The sequence below is a fragment of the Ixodes scapularis genome, unplaced genomic scaffold (assembly GCF_016920785.2).
Source record: "Ixodes scapularis isolate PalLabHiFi unplaced genomic scaffold, ASM1692078v2 PGA_scaffold6__148_contigs__length_123643588, whole genome shotgun sequence".
NCBI classification, from domain to species: domain Eukaryota; kingdom Metazoa; phylum Arthropoda; class Arachnida; order Ixodida; family Ixodidae; genus Ixodes; species Ixodes scapularis.
Genome location: NW_024609881.1, coordinates 104,007,859 through 104,025,105, shown reverse-complemented (window position 1 = coordinate 104,025,105; position 17,247 = coordinate 104,007,859). Strand labels below are relative to the sequence as shown.

At 46.7% G+C, this 17,247-nt stretch overlaps 1 protein-coding gene across 1 annotated transcript in view; it reads right to left on the bottom strand.

Annotated features, from left to right (window-relative positions):
• The window catches only part of LOC8042536 (arylsulfatase B-like), a 32,638-nt gene extending 20,115 nt beyond the window's left edge, over nucleotides 1–12,523 (bottom strand). The window contains exons 1-2 of the mRNA XM_029983151.2: nucleotides 12,434–12,523; nucleotides 8,749–8,908 (exon numbers count right to left, since the gene is read on the bottom strand). Of these exons, the coding sequence (XP_029839011.2) occupies nucleotides 8,749–8,908; nucleotides 12,434–12,523 (250 nt within the window). The remainder of the gene's footprint in view (nucleotides 1–8,748; nucleotides 8,909–12,433) is intronic.
• Nucleotides 12,524–17,247: the final 4,724 nt, after the last annotated feature.

The window sequence follows — 17,247 nt, the reverse complement described above, 5'->3', positions numbered from 1 at the left end:
CGTAACATTGTGCCATCACGTAACGTTGTGCCGTCAGGTGACACCGTAACGTGATATGACGCTGTTACGACATGCAACATTATGACGTCACGCGGAGGTCACGTGGTTACGCTCTTTCCTGACGTTCACATGACGTCACGTGGGACACCATGACATCATGTCCAACAGGAACTTCACGTCATGTGGTCACGGGACTGAAAGTCGCTTCACTACGTGCTTTTCTGATTGACACTGCAACGCCATGTCCTATGGTTACGTCTCGTAGCGTCATGTTACACCATGACGTCAAAGATGCTATACTTTTAGAGCTCCTTTGGAATATTCCAAGGAGACAGGCCGTTTTCAGATGGGACTTGTGGTCACTCTGAGCGCCAGGAATTCAAGAAGAATAACTTAATTGTATGATTAAAATTGGAGTCCTCGGTCCAGAGCTTCGTTCCTCTCTCACTTGGGGCCGTAGTGAGGAGCAGGTGGGGTCGATGGTTCAGCCCAGAGCCACTAAATGAGCTACGCTTAGAGTGTCGACACTCTATTCCCCGAAATTGTTATAGGCGACGCCATCTTGGTGCTTAGTACAGTGCAGACGCAACTTCCCATTGTCATGATTAAAAAGTGTGACTTCCTCAGAATTATATTCGGTGTTAGGAAGCTCATACAATATTGCCATGCGCTGTCGTCAACTGTAGCTATACGTCAGTTCAGTCCTAACCCCGGGTGGCTGTAGTCGGCCACCACGGGTTAGAAGGAAGGGAGAGTCCGGGGAAGGGGGGGGGGGGGGGGGAGAGAGAGGAACGCAAGGGATCTGGTAGCGACTGGGAACAGCACCGAACAAACCACCGACACGTGGCTCTAGCGGATTTCACGATAGCCCCACCATTTCGGTGTTTTTAATGCGATGGCATTATTAAGCTACTACTACAGATTTTCAGCAGTCGTAAAGTACCGGGCAAGTGCCCACTCAATATTTAGAGATAATCGCAAAAAATGGGGGATGGGCGCTTCTCCGGTCATCAACTTTACGTATCAATGTACTGTGCATATTTTCTCAGATTTTACAAATTTGGACATGAGCGCTTAGTGTGGTATGGGTGGATGCGCGATATTCTACGTATGTATATTCTGGTCTCCTAATGCGCAGTAGGTATGCGCAGTAGACCATTTCAGCTCAATGTGCTTGCACCCGATTGCGCCGAACGAATGCGGAGGGGCAGTACGCACACCTTCACATTCGCACCCTCTTCTAAGGACCTGACGACCTTCGAACGACCTTCGACGTCAACGACGACGACCTTTGAACGACGGCCTTCGACGTCGAGGACGACGTCGTCGCAGAGGTCCTGAGACGTAGTCTTCGACGTCGTTCACTAAGACGTCGTCCTAGACGTCATCCTAGAGGTCGTCCTTGAGGTCGTCCTTGAGATCACCCTAGAGGTCGTCTTAGAGGTTGTCCTAGACGTCATCTTTGACATCGTCTTCAAGGACGTCGTCCTTCACGCCGCCCTCAAGGACTTTCTAAAGGTCGTCCTAGAGTTGATCCTTGATATCGCCCTAGAGGTCGTCTTAGAGGCCGTTAATTATGTCGTCTCTGGAGCCGTCCTCTAGGACGTCGCCCTCGACGTCGTCCTAGACGTCGTCCTTGTAGTCGACCTGTCAAGACGTGACGTCTTTAGAGGACGTCAGGTCACGTGACCGGCACGTGACCTCTGCACATAACCTGTGCACGTGACTGCACATGAGGACATAGCCGAACAACGTCGCTGCAAGACATCTCCCAGTCTTCTTTGTGCTCGTAACATAACGCGCGTAATACTCTAGAGCACAGAGTGCCCATTTCCCAGGCTGTTGGAGTGAGGGTGATACACTGAGCTGTGTACCAATCTCCCTCCACACCTTTGCGAGAGCGTGGTTGTTAGTGCGCTTGTAAAAACTGTTCGCTGGTCAGCCTAAATTTCCGTTGGAAATTCACTTCGCGCAAACACATTGAAAAGCGCGTCATCCATTCCAGGCGAGCTCAGTTCCCTCAAGGGAATTGCTTCCGGGTATTTAGCTGCAAAGCAGACAATGGCGAGCAGGAACCTATATCCTGACTTTGTTTTGGGCAGCGCGCCCACCGTGTCGATGACAAGTCTACGGAAAGGCTTCGAGATCAGTGGGACAAGTTTAAACAGGGCTTTCCATTTTTCACTCAGATTACACACACGCTGGAATGCGTGGGTTGACTTCACGTAGCGCTCCACGTCTTTGAGGCACCCAGGCCTGTAGTATTTCCCTAGCAGCTTCTTCTTCGTTTCGTTTACCCTATACGTGACCGGACCAGCAGTTTCCGAGGCAAAGGCTCAGGATGTCAGCTCGATACTTAGCAGGTATACAAATGATCTAAGATCTTGCCCTTACGGTCCTTCTAGTGCGGATACAGTAATCCACTTTTTTCGTGCATCGTCACATTAAGCCTAGCGATAACAGTTCTTGGTCGTGATGTGAACTTTAACAAACTAGGGTTGCTCGGTGAAAAGGGTTCTGATCGCAATCGAACCGTCTCGACGTTCGCTCGGTCGTCGTCCGCACAGGAATGCAAGGTCAATCTCAACAGGCGTCCCCCTTAATAGTCTTGTCTCCCACAGGTAAGCGAGTACTTATTCTTCCCAAATAAAGATTTAGGTCACATTCTTATTCTTCCCTAGTAAAGATTTAGGTCACATTCTCAAAAATACAGCAGCGTATTCCATATTGTTGTTTTTTCAGACACGTTATAGTCTACACCAACACGCGACTTTGACGTCACGCCCTTGCAGGGCACTCTTAGAAAAACGGGTATGGATAGTCCTTCCTTAGGGAAGGAACGGTCTATCCGTTCCTTCCCTATGTTCCTTTAGAAAGGGAGAAACTTTCGTCCCTGAAGCAGGGGAGCAACTAGTTCCTCCGTCGCCTGCATCTTATTATGGCGGCCCCAAATCGAGCGAATCGAGCCCAATAAGGCTTGACGAGGACGCTACGTCTCTTGTACGGGACGAGAGGAGCAGCAAATAAAAGCGTAACACGAGCTTTCCGCGAACTGTGTTTATTTCCGAAGCCACATTCCCCCCACAGATACAGAAACTTGCGTTTCGAAAGCAGTTACTCAGTCGTCTCGTCGACAGCACTGCGATGTTAAACGGAGACAACCGATACCCAGTCATTTCGCGCACTTTGCGTCTTACCTTTGGTGTTCCTCGAGTCACAATTCCTTCGTCAACTGCACATCACGGAGAAGGGCAAACTCAATCCGCGAAACCAAAAGCCGCTCTCGAAAGAGCAAACTCGAAGCCGCTGTTCATCGCGTAGCATGAAAGAATGTTACATCGCTAGACACCAGATGGCGGGGTCAAGCAGAGTAATTGCAAGTAGCTAGGCTAGGTGGCGCTAGGTACCGCCCAATTTATGTTCTAAATAATTTGATTTCCTCACGCCTCTCCTGCGCTTGGGGATCCTCTACTATACACACGTTACGCTTATAAGCAGCATCAGGTAAACATACATTGAGCACATACACGGCACACACAAATATCAATACAACGGAACACCACACTAACCCGAACACTAAAGTGATCTGCGTTTCCGTCTTTTATACTGGTCGTTTTGAACTGACGAAATTTTTCGGTGACTGAATAAGCAATAAAAAATATTCCCAGCATGTTGATTTTTTCCCAGCAATGTCATACCTGTGAGAGTATTTTGAATGGCTCAGAGGATGAATCTCTCATCAAAAAGCAAACGCTCGATCATGCCGTAATTTTTTGAAAGCCAATAAATCAAGCCGCTCCAATGCGGTTCGAAGCCATGAGTTTGATTCCCCGCACAGCACGTCGTAGCCTGTATTTCTATTGTTGTGTTTGTTTTTCTATTTGTGCTGTTCGCGCAAAGCTGCAATTGCCGTCTTGAATTAATATCTGTAGTGCGGATATTCACGCAGTTGGAATTGATGCTTCACGGGCTGAGAAATCGCTTTTCGATCAACTTGAATGTAGTCAAAGCCGCGACTTGCGGCGTGTGTTAAGTGTACGGAGCTACGCCGTGGCGAGCCCGAAAACTACTAGCGCTCATCCTAGCGCGCCACTTGGAGGGCAGTTTCTCAAGGAACCGTTGTACATTTAAACAGAAAAATGAAGAGTAGCTTTTTTTTTCTCTCTATTTTACCTACTATTATTTTTAATGCTAAAATTCCACACTGTAAATATACGTACTTTCCGTCACGACTGTTGTCCTTGCCCCAGAGCGCAGTCGCTCTCGGGGACGAGACAACCGACAGTCACATTGGCCACTGTACGATAGGAGCTTATACTGTTCAGACCAGCGTTCCAACATGACTATCCGCACGTTGATGGATTGCACGTAACCCCTCAAGCGGTATTAAACTTTTTTAATGTAAAGCGAAATGTTAACCTGCGACACCCCGCCCCCGCCGATCACGGCCCGACCAGCGGCATCAATGCCCGACAATTTACGCCATCTCATCTTGTTGTTACACCACTGACACGCGAACACACGGTCACATCGCGGCGATAATTCCAGTCTTCTGTTCACAACCCCCAACACTGCCATCACGATGTTGCAGCTATGTTGCTGACACGCACACATACAGAACCACGTTGAACGCCGGTTGCACTCGGCATCGGAAAACAGAACCGAACTCGGCACGGAAGGCACCCAGGCAGCCGGCAGCAAAACCTGCCTGTCTTTAACGCAGTTCCTGCGGTTTCCATAATGTCGAAAACGTCGACACAGTTCCGCGTGGTTTCGCTACTGTAGTTCCGTGCCGCGTGAGTCCCGCAATCCGGAGACGGACATCCTACCCAGTGTACGTGGCGCTGCTGGCACTGCTCCGGAACTTCGCTGTTTCTAGCGGCTTCGTTTGCTCGTCTGATAAAATTAGTGATAAAAACGTCAATGCAACCGAAATGTTCTGCACGTTTAGACTAGAAGACGGAATTACAGTCGGCCTTCGCTGCCGCTGAAGCTCAATCAACTCAACAGCTATTTATTAAACAACGTGCGCAACCTCCTCGAAAAACGAAACCTATAGATGAGTCGGGACGGCAGAAGCTTTCTCTCGTCTGCCTGGAGATGGAGAAAAACGTTTCGTTCCTCCCCTTTCCTCGTGTCCGCGTGGGGGCGCGTCAGTAGAAGGGAGGAAGACGCGCCGTTGCTGGGCTTTTTTCCTCCATTTTTTCTTAGAGTGTGGCGCTGTTTTCGATAGGGTGCATCACTGATCTCAATGACAATTGCTGGATCGCGCTTGCCGCTCCCGCAAGTGAAGCCACCGGACTTCACTCGCTTGGGATACGATTTGCCGTTTTTGCTAGCCTTTGCTGCGGTTTTCCAGCGTGCTGTAGGCACGTTTTCTACTCGTTCGTCGTCATTCGCCGAAGAAGTTTTTTGAAGACTCTGTGTATTGTTGAGACTTGCCGTTGTGAACACGTGGAAAATTTTACGAAAGTGCAGTGTCGCAGGAAAAAGGCACAACGCGTCGAAAGGAAGGGCTGGCGGCGTGTTCAAAGAGTCCTTGGCACACCGAAGTGCCGTGTCTCTGTGCCTTCGCGCGCTTGGATACCGACCAAGAACCGACGCCGTGTGAATGTGTTCAGCGAGTGCAATGTGCGTGAAGACGTATCAAAAGGTACAACTCGTCGAAAACGTGTCGCCGGTGTCGCGGCGTGATCAAAGCTTCCTTGGCACGCCGAGTGATGCATCTTTGTGCCTTCGCACGCTTGGATACCGGTCAAGAATTGACGCCGCGCCAAAGTTCTGAACGTGTGTCGCGCGTAGATGCCTTTAGATCGTTTATATATATCGGCCACGGAGTTCTGGATCGTCCAGCTGTTCCGGTGAGTTGCTATCAATAAAAGGGGGAGATCTGTACGTGTTCTTATGTACTATATTAACCATGGCTATGTCCCAAATCTACTCTAATAGATTCCGTGGGAGCACGAATAGGGCAACGTTGTGGAGCCAGGGGGTTTTCGAAAGCAAAAGTACAAGACGGCGAGAATGAAAATCTTTGAAGCGCGGCCGATATGGTCGTGTGCAATCTGTTGACCAATTACAATTAGGCGAGCCGCGCTCAAACGTCAAGTGCAATTAAGTAGGTTTATAATAAGCCAGCACTGATCAGTGATGAGGAGCTGTTGTGCACGGTATTGTGTAAATCGTCTAAGGACGAAAAAAAGACGTACCTTCCCCCCGTCTTCCGTCGCTAGTGGACGCTGGATTAAGCTCGTTCCTAAACCGCGAGGGGAAAAGACGCTGATCCAGAGGCACGAACAGCTTCACGCACATTGCACTCGCTAAACACATACACACGGCGTCGGTTCTTGGTCGGTATCCAAGCGCGCGAAGGCACAGAGACACGGCACTTCGGCGTGCCAAGGACGCTTTGAACACGCCGCCAGCCCTTCCTTTCGACGCGTTGTGCCTTTTTCCTGCGACACTGCACTTTCGTAAAATTTTCCACGTGTTCACAACGGCAAGTCTCAACAATACACAGAGTCTTCAAAAAACTTCTTCGGCGAATGACGACGAACGAGTAGAAAACGTGTCCACAGAACGCTGGAAAACCGCAGCAAAGGCTAGCAAAAACGGCAAATCGTATCCCAAGCGAGTGAAGTCCGGTGGCTTCACTTGCGCTGCAGCGAACAAGCGGGGAAGCGCGATCCAGCAATTGTCATAGAGATCAGTGGGGTGCATCCGCAGGCGGTAAACATCTCGTGAAACTGGTTTCGGCGCACGCGCAGTCGCCAAATCTGGTGTCGGCCGACGCTTCCTTGTTTGAAAACAGCGCGTCAATTTATAGGATGACATGGAAAACGATGTAATAGGGAGTTCAAGTGAGTCGTTTTAACGCGAAAGGTTCGTCCCCGAACAATTGTCCCGGACTTCGAGACAATTGAGATTTAGTGAGTCATTTTGAATCGATTGATTCGTCTCCGAAGGAGCCTGGGAAGGATTCGGCAAAGTTGTTATGATTTGCGGCTCCCAACTAGCGTGAACGAGGAAGACAATAAGCCCTAGCTTCTTCCTGGTAGGTGGAGCAGGGTGACTTTGGGCAAGCGGTCAAGGTGATTCAAAGAGGGCGCTGTTGTTTCGTTTTTACCAGAGCCGTATATTGGGAGAGTTTGGCCAGTGGGTGTGGCGACGAAGGCGCCGGAGAGAAGAAAAGTAAATGAAAGGGAGGAGAGCGCCGAAGGAGCGAGAGAGAAAGAAGGGAGCAGAGAGGAGACAACCGCCATTTTTTAGCAACGCTGTCGGAGACTGGTCGGAGAAGAGCACTCCTGAGGCTACGCGTCGTCTGCTACGGGCCGACTTCTTTTTCGCATGAATAAAAGTTTGTGGCCATACGCCGAAAAATCTTCATTTACTAGCTTCTTAACCAACCGAGGAATAACAGAATGTCATTTTCTTGCCAGAGCCAGCGATATAAAAGGCAATATTCGGAATTTAGATGCCGATCCCACGCATTCCGCCGGGAGAATGATCGAAGATGGCGGCCCTCCCCACTCAGGTGGGAGCAGCCGGGAGTTCACGCGCATGCGCTCATGCCTCCCGCTCTACGCCGCGTGGTGATTGGCTCACTCGGGAGGACAGCGTTACGGCGGCGAGATCATAGACTGACCAGGGCCGTATATGGGGAGAGTTTGGTCAGTCTATGATCTCGCCGCCGTAAACGAAACCAGAGCTGCTTATTTGAACTACCTAGGAGTGGGGGTTGCAGCGCCTGTCCAAGCTTTTTCTGCTTCATCCACCACGTTAAACGACTTTAAGTCTATTCGGTCACACTAGTTCACGTGCCTCAAATCGTAACGATTAAGTCAAACCTTCCGGAGTTCCCGCGCAATATCCGCGCGCATGCGGAGTGGAGTCTTCGAATCGTTCGGGAACAAACAGTTCGCGTCAAAACGACTCACTAAAACATCCTAATAACTGCGCAGACGAAGCAACGTCACAGCTTTACAGGGGCTGCAGATATAAATTCACAAAAACAGATCCAGTGAGGACATAGCAGCGTGCGGATACGAAGCACCTATGTCTGGTGCCATCGTGCAGTGGTCTACAGTCAAAAAGCTACAGGGCGTTTGATCTTATCACGAGCCAGCACGCTAGCACCTTATATATTGTTCCGAAAAGCGTATCATTGCGCCGTTCGGAAACATACTTCGAAGAATATACGTCGTGGCACCACAACTATACTAACAGGCGTGCGATTAGGCCTGGTTTACCGTAGCTTTGATTGTAGATCATCGTAAAGCGAGCCTTAGTGTGTTGTGTTCGTACCAGCGCCGAATGTACCCCTAACACCGTACGCTAGTTCGTTAGTTGTTCGGGTAAATATTAACCGTTAATGCCAAACGCATCTACAAAGAACTTTCTGCAAGCGCATTTAACGCGGTCTGTAATCCTTTGTCTTCAGGTGCTCTTTGAAAGTATCAATACTGCGCACTCACTGCTTCAACGTAAGTATGAACCCTTTACAAAAATTCACCAAGTAACACTGGCGGTCGCCATTAATTGGGCACGAAGCGTGTGATTGGTTGCGAGTCCTCGCCGAACGCTGACGTAATCCTCGTGTCCAATACATGCTCAGAGTATGCGTGCCCAAACAATGGCGGACAAGGATAATCGGCGCAGCAGCCACTAGATGGAGCGCTCTTTTGAAATGGCTCTACCATAACGCGTGATTCTTGGAAAGTTGTGTTGCAAGATAACGCTATCTCAAACCTGTGTGAATGGGGTATAGGCCCGACATCAGAGCCCCCCTTGAGGGAGTGCAGAGGGACTGCACGTAGTAGTTGTTGAGGATGATGCCCTGCGAGGCGAGGACGTCCAGGTTCGGAGTCGGTATCTGTGGATCTCCGCGAAAGCTGACGTCCGCCCAGCCCTGTAGTAGAATAGAGACCTCGCATCAGGCAACAAAGACCCAAAATGATCGAATGATCGAGCCTGTAACAATAAAACCTCTTTACGAGTAATTAACGGATATCGCACTCTCTTTGGGAATAGCAGCTGCCACGGCGTCTGATTGTAAGGCAGCCCTTGGTGAAAGCTTTGAGGTTTTGTGGTGGTGCAGTGACAGACCGCTTTCTGCCGCCTGCCGTTCTGCAGCCACCGTGTCTTCAGCGAACGAATGGCACTTCGTGCGGCGATAATATACGTGTATGAGGTGCGTAGAAGAGAACCTTGTTCAAGGCAATGTTCAAGACGCTCTCAGACTCTAATGTGTCTTACAAAATAGAGTCTGCAGACACTCTCTGAGGTATGTTCCTTCCTTGTATGGTGGTCCCACATTGGCTACACCATAACGGTTTGCAGACCACGACCTCCTTTATGCTTACGTCCCCGTTACACGCAACTACCACAGTGCCAACCTAGAGACCGTGCTGGCTTGCATTCCTGCCGAGAAGGGGGGGGGGGGGGGGGGGTGCATCACAGCTGTTCTGCCAGAGAGCCTGTATTACAGAGAGTTTACAACTGCTCGATAGGGGTCACGTGGTTTATGGGCCGCGTTTATAGGCCGTGTTTATAGGCCGCACTGATCTCTCTGACGGTTTGCTGGATCGCTATCGCCCCTCCGCAAATCCGACCACCGGCCGGCCATCTTACACCACGTACACGGTGCGCTATCAAGCCTGGAAAGCTATTATCTGTAGAGCACACTTTGTGCTCAATCCCCATCTTTGTCGAAGCTGTTTCGTGAAACTTCATGTAAACTCTCAAACAATAACGCTCCGGGATCCTGAGAAAGTTTCAGAAAACCTCAGCACCTAAGCTCGAAAAAAAAAATATATGGATTGAGTCGACAGCACGCATAGCCAGTGTGCTTTTTAAGCCCAACCACGCTCAAGGTCGTGTCCTCAAGGTAACTTACCGCCCGTGGTTTAATTGCAAAGGCGCGTAACAAGGTCATGTAATGCCCGTGGCTGAAGTGCAAGGTGGCGTAATTGACGTCACGTAAGCGCCAGTCGCGTAAGCTCGTAGGCGCCGGAGGCTGAAGCTGACGTGACCTGTTAACGTTGTCCACGATATCGTCGTAAAGGTTGTCCTAGACATCGCCTTTATGACGTCATTAAACTCGTCCTAGAGGTCGTCCTTGAGATCATCTTATAGGTCGTCTTTGACGTTTTCCTTGAACTCGTCCTAGACGTCATTCCTCATGTCGTCCTCTAGGACGTTATCCTCGACGTCGTCCTAGACGCCGTCCTAAACGGCGACTTTGAAGGCCCCTGAAAAAAAAATTTTTTTTTTTCAAACAATCTGGTTGGGACACGCGTGTCAAAAAAATAATTTTCTCGAAAAAAAACAACTTTTTAGAGTAATATTACCGGCGCGAGACGGCGATTTAAACGGTAGTGGCCTCCTTTCCACTTTTCTCGCTCGTCATTTCGGGCGCTTAGAGAAGAGGTGGATCGGCTTTGCCATCCCGTTGAGGTGGAAAGAGTGTAGGACCATTTCGTGACGTCATGGACTTTGCGCGGAAAATTTTGAAATCAATCACGTATCGTCAATATTGTTCCAAAAGGTTTTCTTCGCATAAAATTGATTTTTCGACACGCGTGTCTCAACCAGACTGCTAAAAAAAAAAAATAAAAAAAACTTTTTTTGTTTTTTGTTTAGGGGCCCTTTAAAGTCGTTTTTGAGGTTGTCCTTGAGTTCGTCATCGACGTCGTTCTAGACACCGTCCTCGACGTCCTCCTCGACGTCGCCCTTGAGGTCGTCCTACAGGTCGTCCTGAAGTTCGTTTTCGACGTCGGCGTCGATCTGTGCACGCCATATTACAACCATTTCATCACCATACCGTTTCCGTTACTATTTTTTTTTTCACTCACGATGCTCTGTAAAACTACCGCATTTCATCGAGCTTGGTCGAATGAACGTACCTGTAATTGGTCGGCAGTTTACATAAAGTTTCATGAAACTACTTCGACAAACGATAGTGATTGAGCATAAAATGTGCTCGACAGGTGGTAGCTCTTCAGGCTTGACAACGCCTCCTGTAGGTGACGTAACATGGCTGACCGGTGGCCGGAATCGCGCAGTGGTCTCAAAGCGGGAATCAATAGGCAATTGTAGTAGACCGTTTCCGGAGCCCGCTAAGCACCCGGATAGCGCTCCGTAATCCGCCAGAAGACCTTGAACTATGCAGACATGGCTGGCGGTGCGCATGCGCAGCTGCGACGTTTTCTTCCCGGATACCGTAGCGGAGGAGAAAAACGATCTGCTACAAATGCTTAGTGATTCCGCAAATCGTCATAGAGACTAGTGCTTAGAAGCACTGATCGCGGCACGCCAGGAGCCGTACGACCCCATGGTAGCCTGCGGTAACGCTATGCAAAAACTTCCTAATGAGTTCACAGTATTGATAGAGATGCTTTAAAATAATACCGACCTGCGTTTTGTTTCCACGCCTCATAACGCCTAAAGCAATGTTCGAACGCAAGTAGAGTTAAAATGGAATACAGGATAATACACATGAGGGCATCATTCCGATGCAGGACTAAGAAGCATGTTGTCATCTGACACCTCATCAGCCGCCATGGGTGGAACTTGACGTAGGCAAAGCTGTGGCGCCAATGAATTAAAAAAAAATAACGTCGAGAGTGTGGTAGAAGCCATGTCATCGTTGAACTGATCACACATCTATCTTTTGCCACGTGATCACGTTCCAACGGTTGGGCAGACGAGCGTAAAGGCCCACTGCACTTGTCAGCTAAGGGTTGAACAAGGTATAGCAAGGTTGCAATTCAGAAAACGCATTAATTCGTTCTAAAAATAATTTCTGCAAATTAAAGAACATTACTATAAGAAATTTGAAATTTTTTTGTTTTCCAGTGAAACATAAGGCCTCCCCACCGCTACTGGACAAAAAAAACAAAAAAAAAAAAAAAACAAAAAAAAAACACAAAAAAACTAAAAAAAAGTCTTAACATTTTGGGACATGTTCCTACAGTTGGTAACACTGGGTGTCAGGAGTCACGTAAATATCGTTTTGATTTGTCACTGATTGATTTAATATTTCTGAATGACGGAGATCAGTGTAGAGTAAGGGTGCCGAGCTGACCAAACTGAAGTGTTCCCTCGTAACAAACTGGTACATTGGGAATGTTTGTATAGAAGGAGATTAAACTAAGGTACTGTTCAGAAGCTAAGGGGCCTGTTTTTTTGTTTTTTTTTTCAGTGCGCAACAAAAACGCACACAGTGACGCTGTAGAAATACGTCAGAAAAAAAGCACCCATCACAGTACACAAAGAATAAGTGCAAACATCAGCTTAAATGGGAAAACTTTCTTTTTTAAATATAAGCTCTTGTATTGCGCCTGCTCTTAAATTCTTTGCGTGTTATTTTGAGAGCATCTGAAGTGAAAAAAAAAAGATATCCGAAAAAAAGAATTACTGAAAATTTACAAACCAGATCATCCGCCAGGATGAACACTATATTTGGAGGAACTTGACTTGGCTCGGAGAATCCGACCGTTTGCAAAGCCAGGATAAGAGACATCCTGTAGATAAATTAAATCAAAATGCTTGCGAACCAAAAATATATAAAAAGAAAAGTACATTCACAAAGGTACCAAGTAGTTTCAACTCGTGATAATTTTGTCTTACGAGTGCCTGTACGATTTTCGTATAGCCTGCTTTTGCTGAACAGCAGTTAGAGCAAAAAATATAGATTTATTGTCAAAGTTTAGTTTGAATACCCACGTTTTTTTTTCTTATAATATCCGTTATCAAAATACCTGTAACATAACCAGGTCCCGAACAACTTACGAAGATCATTTAATTTTGTATAACTTGCCCATACTTTTAAATAAACTGTTTCATATTAATATCCTTCCGGCGATGTCCGCAAACAAGTTCTTGATGGCCTATTTCATTTCTGCTGAATCTTTCTAATCTTGCGGAAGCTTATTTTTTATGTGTTATTTTTTGTTGTTGAAATTTTCCTCTTGTAAGCGCTTGTTTTTATATGTATTTATTGTGAACATGGTTAAAATTGCGCACAAATAGAAAGGTACAGAGAAGAGGGAAGAGAGAAGAGACAAGCGCAAACTCACAAGTCGATGTATTGAAGGAAGAAAAAGGAACAGCCCTCGGTATCAGCTCGAGCCGAGGCCACACTCGCACGGGGGCACCCGAGCACGCGGAGGACACACACCATCAACCACACTCAAACGACTGGAGAAAGGCTATTTCCTTGTCGGTTAAAGCCACAGAAGGATGGCTGACACCACGCTCGCCTAAGCGGAGTATACTAAAAGCTTCAAAAATTTCGCGAGTGTGTTTTTCGGTGAATCTGCCAATCATCGAGGTCTTTTGTAAAGAAGGTGTACACTTACACGCTTGACAATGCAGAGGTAGGTGACCCCCCGCTGTTGAATTTAGAGAAAGATTGTGCTCCCTTAACCGGTCATTAATACACCGTCCCGTCTGTCCTATGTAGGATCTTCCACAGGAAAGTGGAATGCTATAAACCACTCTGGTTGAACGGGGCACGAATGGGCGGACGTGTTTTGTGCGGCACCTGTGTTTTGTAATATTTTCTATTTTTGCTCGAACTTTAGAACAAATTTGACCCATTTTTTGGGGTGCTGACATCACTAAGGGGACTCCGTACCTATTGCCAAGAGCCAGGCACTCTCCCTTTGTCAACGTTTCACGTTGAACCAGTTAGCAAGCAACATCAACAAAGCTGAAGGGCTACACCTTGAAGTCTTCTTTAGTGCCAAAACACACAAGGAAGCCTGCCCTTTCCGAGCAATTGTCACCGAAAGAGGGTCGTGGCAACGGCAGATGTCGGCCTATCTTCAAAAGCACCTTTCGGGTGTTAAGATTACGGATCCCTTTAGAGTCTGCAATTCGGAAGCCGTCGTTGAAGTACTAAGGTCAAATGAACTGTCCAATCACAGTGTTTTCAGCGTGGACGTTCAAGATCTTTTTTACTCGCTTCCCCACGAACATCTACTTGCCTCTGTTAAGTCCTGTATTGAGTCCCACGGTGAGCTCTCGTTCCGAAACTCAAGTGGTGTACCTATAGAAAGTTTTCTTGAGGTGCTACATTTCTATCTTAATTCGACATTCATTGGTTGGCAAAACGGGGTATTTTTGCAAAAATCGGGAGTCTGTATAGGCTCTTGCGTTGCACCGGTCCTAAGTGATATTTTTCTTGCGGGGGTCGACCGCGCCATTAAGACGGCCATAGCGTCTATGCCAGTTCTTCACGTGCTTAGGTATGTAGACGATTTTCTGCTAGTGTACCAAAAGACATTGGACAATAATGTACTTTGTAGCATCATGGACATATTCCACAAGTGCGGTTCAGGACTTATTTTTACATGTGAAACTCCTAAGGAAGGTGTGTTGCAATTTCTAGACCTTTCCCTATCTTTGCAAACAAACCACCTGTGCTGGTCATTTTCACCCCGTTCTAAAAAAGGTTTACTGCACTATACGTCCTCGCACTCAAAAGTCGTAAAGAGAGGCATAGCTCTTTCCTGCCTTACTTCAGCCCTAAAGAAGTCATGCCTCCACACCATCAAAAGCAGTTTTAATGCGCAAATTAAGAGACTTACAGCGTCTAGCTTTCCAGCGCAGGCGCTAACTGAAGTGGTAGGAACTCTGATAAAAAAAGTAAAAGGATGCAAAAAAGCTGCACGTGATATCGACAAAAAAAGTGTGGTGGTGGTTCCGTATATACACAGAATATCTCACAATCTCAAACAGGTAGCCAATAGGTACGGAGTCCCCTTAGTGATGTCAGCACCCCAAAAAATGGGTCAAATTTGTTCTAAAGTTCGAGCAAAAATAGAAAATATTACATAACACAGGTGCCGCACAAAACACGTCCGCCCTTTCGTGCCCTGTTCAACCAGAGTGGTTTATAGCATTCCCCTTTCCTGTGGCAGATCCTACGTAGGACAGACGGGACGGTGCATTAATGACCGGTTAAGGGAGCACAATCTTTCTCTAAATTCAACAGTGGGGGGTCACCTACCTCTGCATTGTCAAGCGTGTAAGTGTACACCTTCTTTACAAAAGACCTCGATGATTGGCAGATTCACCGAAAAACCCACTCGCGCAATTTTTGAAGCTTTTAGTATACTCCGCTTAGGCGAGCGTTGTGTCAGCCGCCCTTCTGTGGCTTTAACCGACAAGGAAATAGCCTTTCTACAGTCGTTTGAGTGTGGTTGATGGTGTGTGTCCTCCGCGTGCTCGGGTGCCCCCGTGCGAGTGTGGCCTCGGCTCGAGCTGATACCGAGGGCTGTTCCTTTTTCTTCCTTCAATACATCGAGTTGTGAGTTTGTGCTTGTCTCTTCTGTCTTCCCTCTTCTCTGTACCTTTTTATTTCTGCACAATTTTAACCATGTTCAATCATTACCAACTCGCCCAACTAACCACTTTACTATAGTATTTATTGTGCTTTTTTTTACCCTTAGTATTTGTGTCTCTGTATAGTTCGTTGTGTGTTTCTGCAGTGGCGCCTGTAATGACAAGGGAGGGGAACGCGAGCCTCGTCAAACTGCTTCGTGGAACTTTTTCTCCTGTCCACTCACACCGCTTGAGGGAAAATAAGGTCGACTATTAATATTATTACTAATATTATTAGAAAAAAAATACAGTTATTTCTTCAATAAACCTATCACATTTCACAACTTATATAGGGCGCATCCAATCGGTATCTAAGTTCATGTGAAACCTTGTTCTCATGTCTGTTGAACCCGTTAATATATTTTTATTGGGAACACAATGCTCTAAAACGTTGAAACTTTAAAACATTAAAACAAATTAAACAAACGTTCTCTGTCCCTGGTCATTAAATATGCGTGGTAAAAACAGGTAAAAACCATTCCTACAGCTAACACTAAACTAATACGCGCGGGAAGCCAGCTACGTGCAGTTGACTAATTCGTGATTTGCTTCGTGGTTTGTCAACTGCAGTTTGACTGGATTGCAAATGAAGGCGTCTATTTTTGTTATTCCCTACATATAACCATTACATTCAGAAAGCAAAATGATTGTTTTCTCTTTGGGGCAACATAATGTATCAAGGGGGAATAAGAAATTTTGTTGTTACAAATGTCACGTGAAATAGTTGATTGACGGGCTGGTTGGTTGTTAACATACATTGTAAAAGTGTTGCGTAAAAGATACGGGACACGGAAGAAGTGTAGAACATAGGACGAGCTCTAACTTGCAACTAAAAGGTTTATTGAAAAATTCTACTGAGTAAACATATCTTGCGCACTCACCGGTGTCACAGCGTCACAGCAATATTTGATGAATAAAGACGACACAGCGGCCCAAAAACAGTGTCATAATTTTAGGGTATTGCCTAACGTGTCAGTGTCTTATAAAAATTACTCGTATTTATTCAGCTAGTTTTTAATACTCGTTAATATGGACAGCTGAACATTTAGTGAGAAAATACGGAGATAAAGAAGTTGGCAAAAACTCCGCTGACTAGAAACTGTAGAAATTGACGGATGCGAATAATTTAAGCTTCTTATAACAAGTAGCATACGATGAACATAACATACATCATCAATAAATCTGCTTTTATTTTGTACTTAAAGTAAAAACGTCAGCGTGAGCTAGTGGCCAAGAGTATCAAGCTTCACCTAAGAAAGTAAACCTAGGCATTTAATAATGGCAATAACAATCCCTGGAGAGTGGGAACGAATGAAACAAAAGACAAACACAAAGCTAATCACATCAAAGTGAGTGGTGCGCAACCGAAATAATCCGCCTGGCCCTGGTATCAAACCATAGAACTCTCCATTTTCAGTGGAGCGCTCTCTGTTCGAAGTTTTGTGTTTTTCCTTTGTCCCCTTCGTTTCCCTCCTCCAGAGATTATTATTGTCCAGATCTCTTGCACCTTAGCATTGATTGCACTATAATCATCAGCTCAAAATGCACGTCGTTCATCCTTGTTGGTGTTGGACTGGTGGCAGCTGATAAAACCCGTTTGCTCTACTGACGTCTAACTCCTGGTTAGCTGAGTTTGTAGAGCGCTCCACTGTATATGGAGATGTCCCTGGTTCGATGCCAGGACCAGGCGGATTTTTTCGGTCGCGCACCAGTCACCTTGCTGTGTTTGGGGTTTTGTGTTTGTCCTGTGTCCCATTCGTTCCCTTTCTCGAGGGATTATTATTGCCATTATTGTGGAGCTCGTTTTCAACTATGTATTAATTGCATTATAAGCATTTGATAACTTTTTCTTAACCT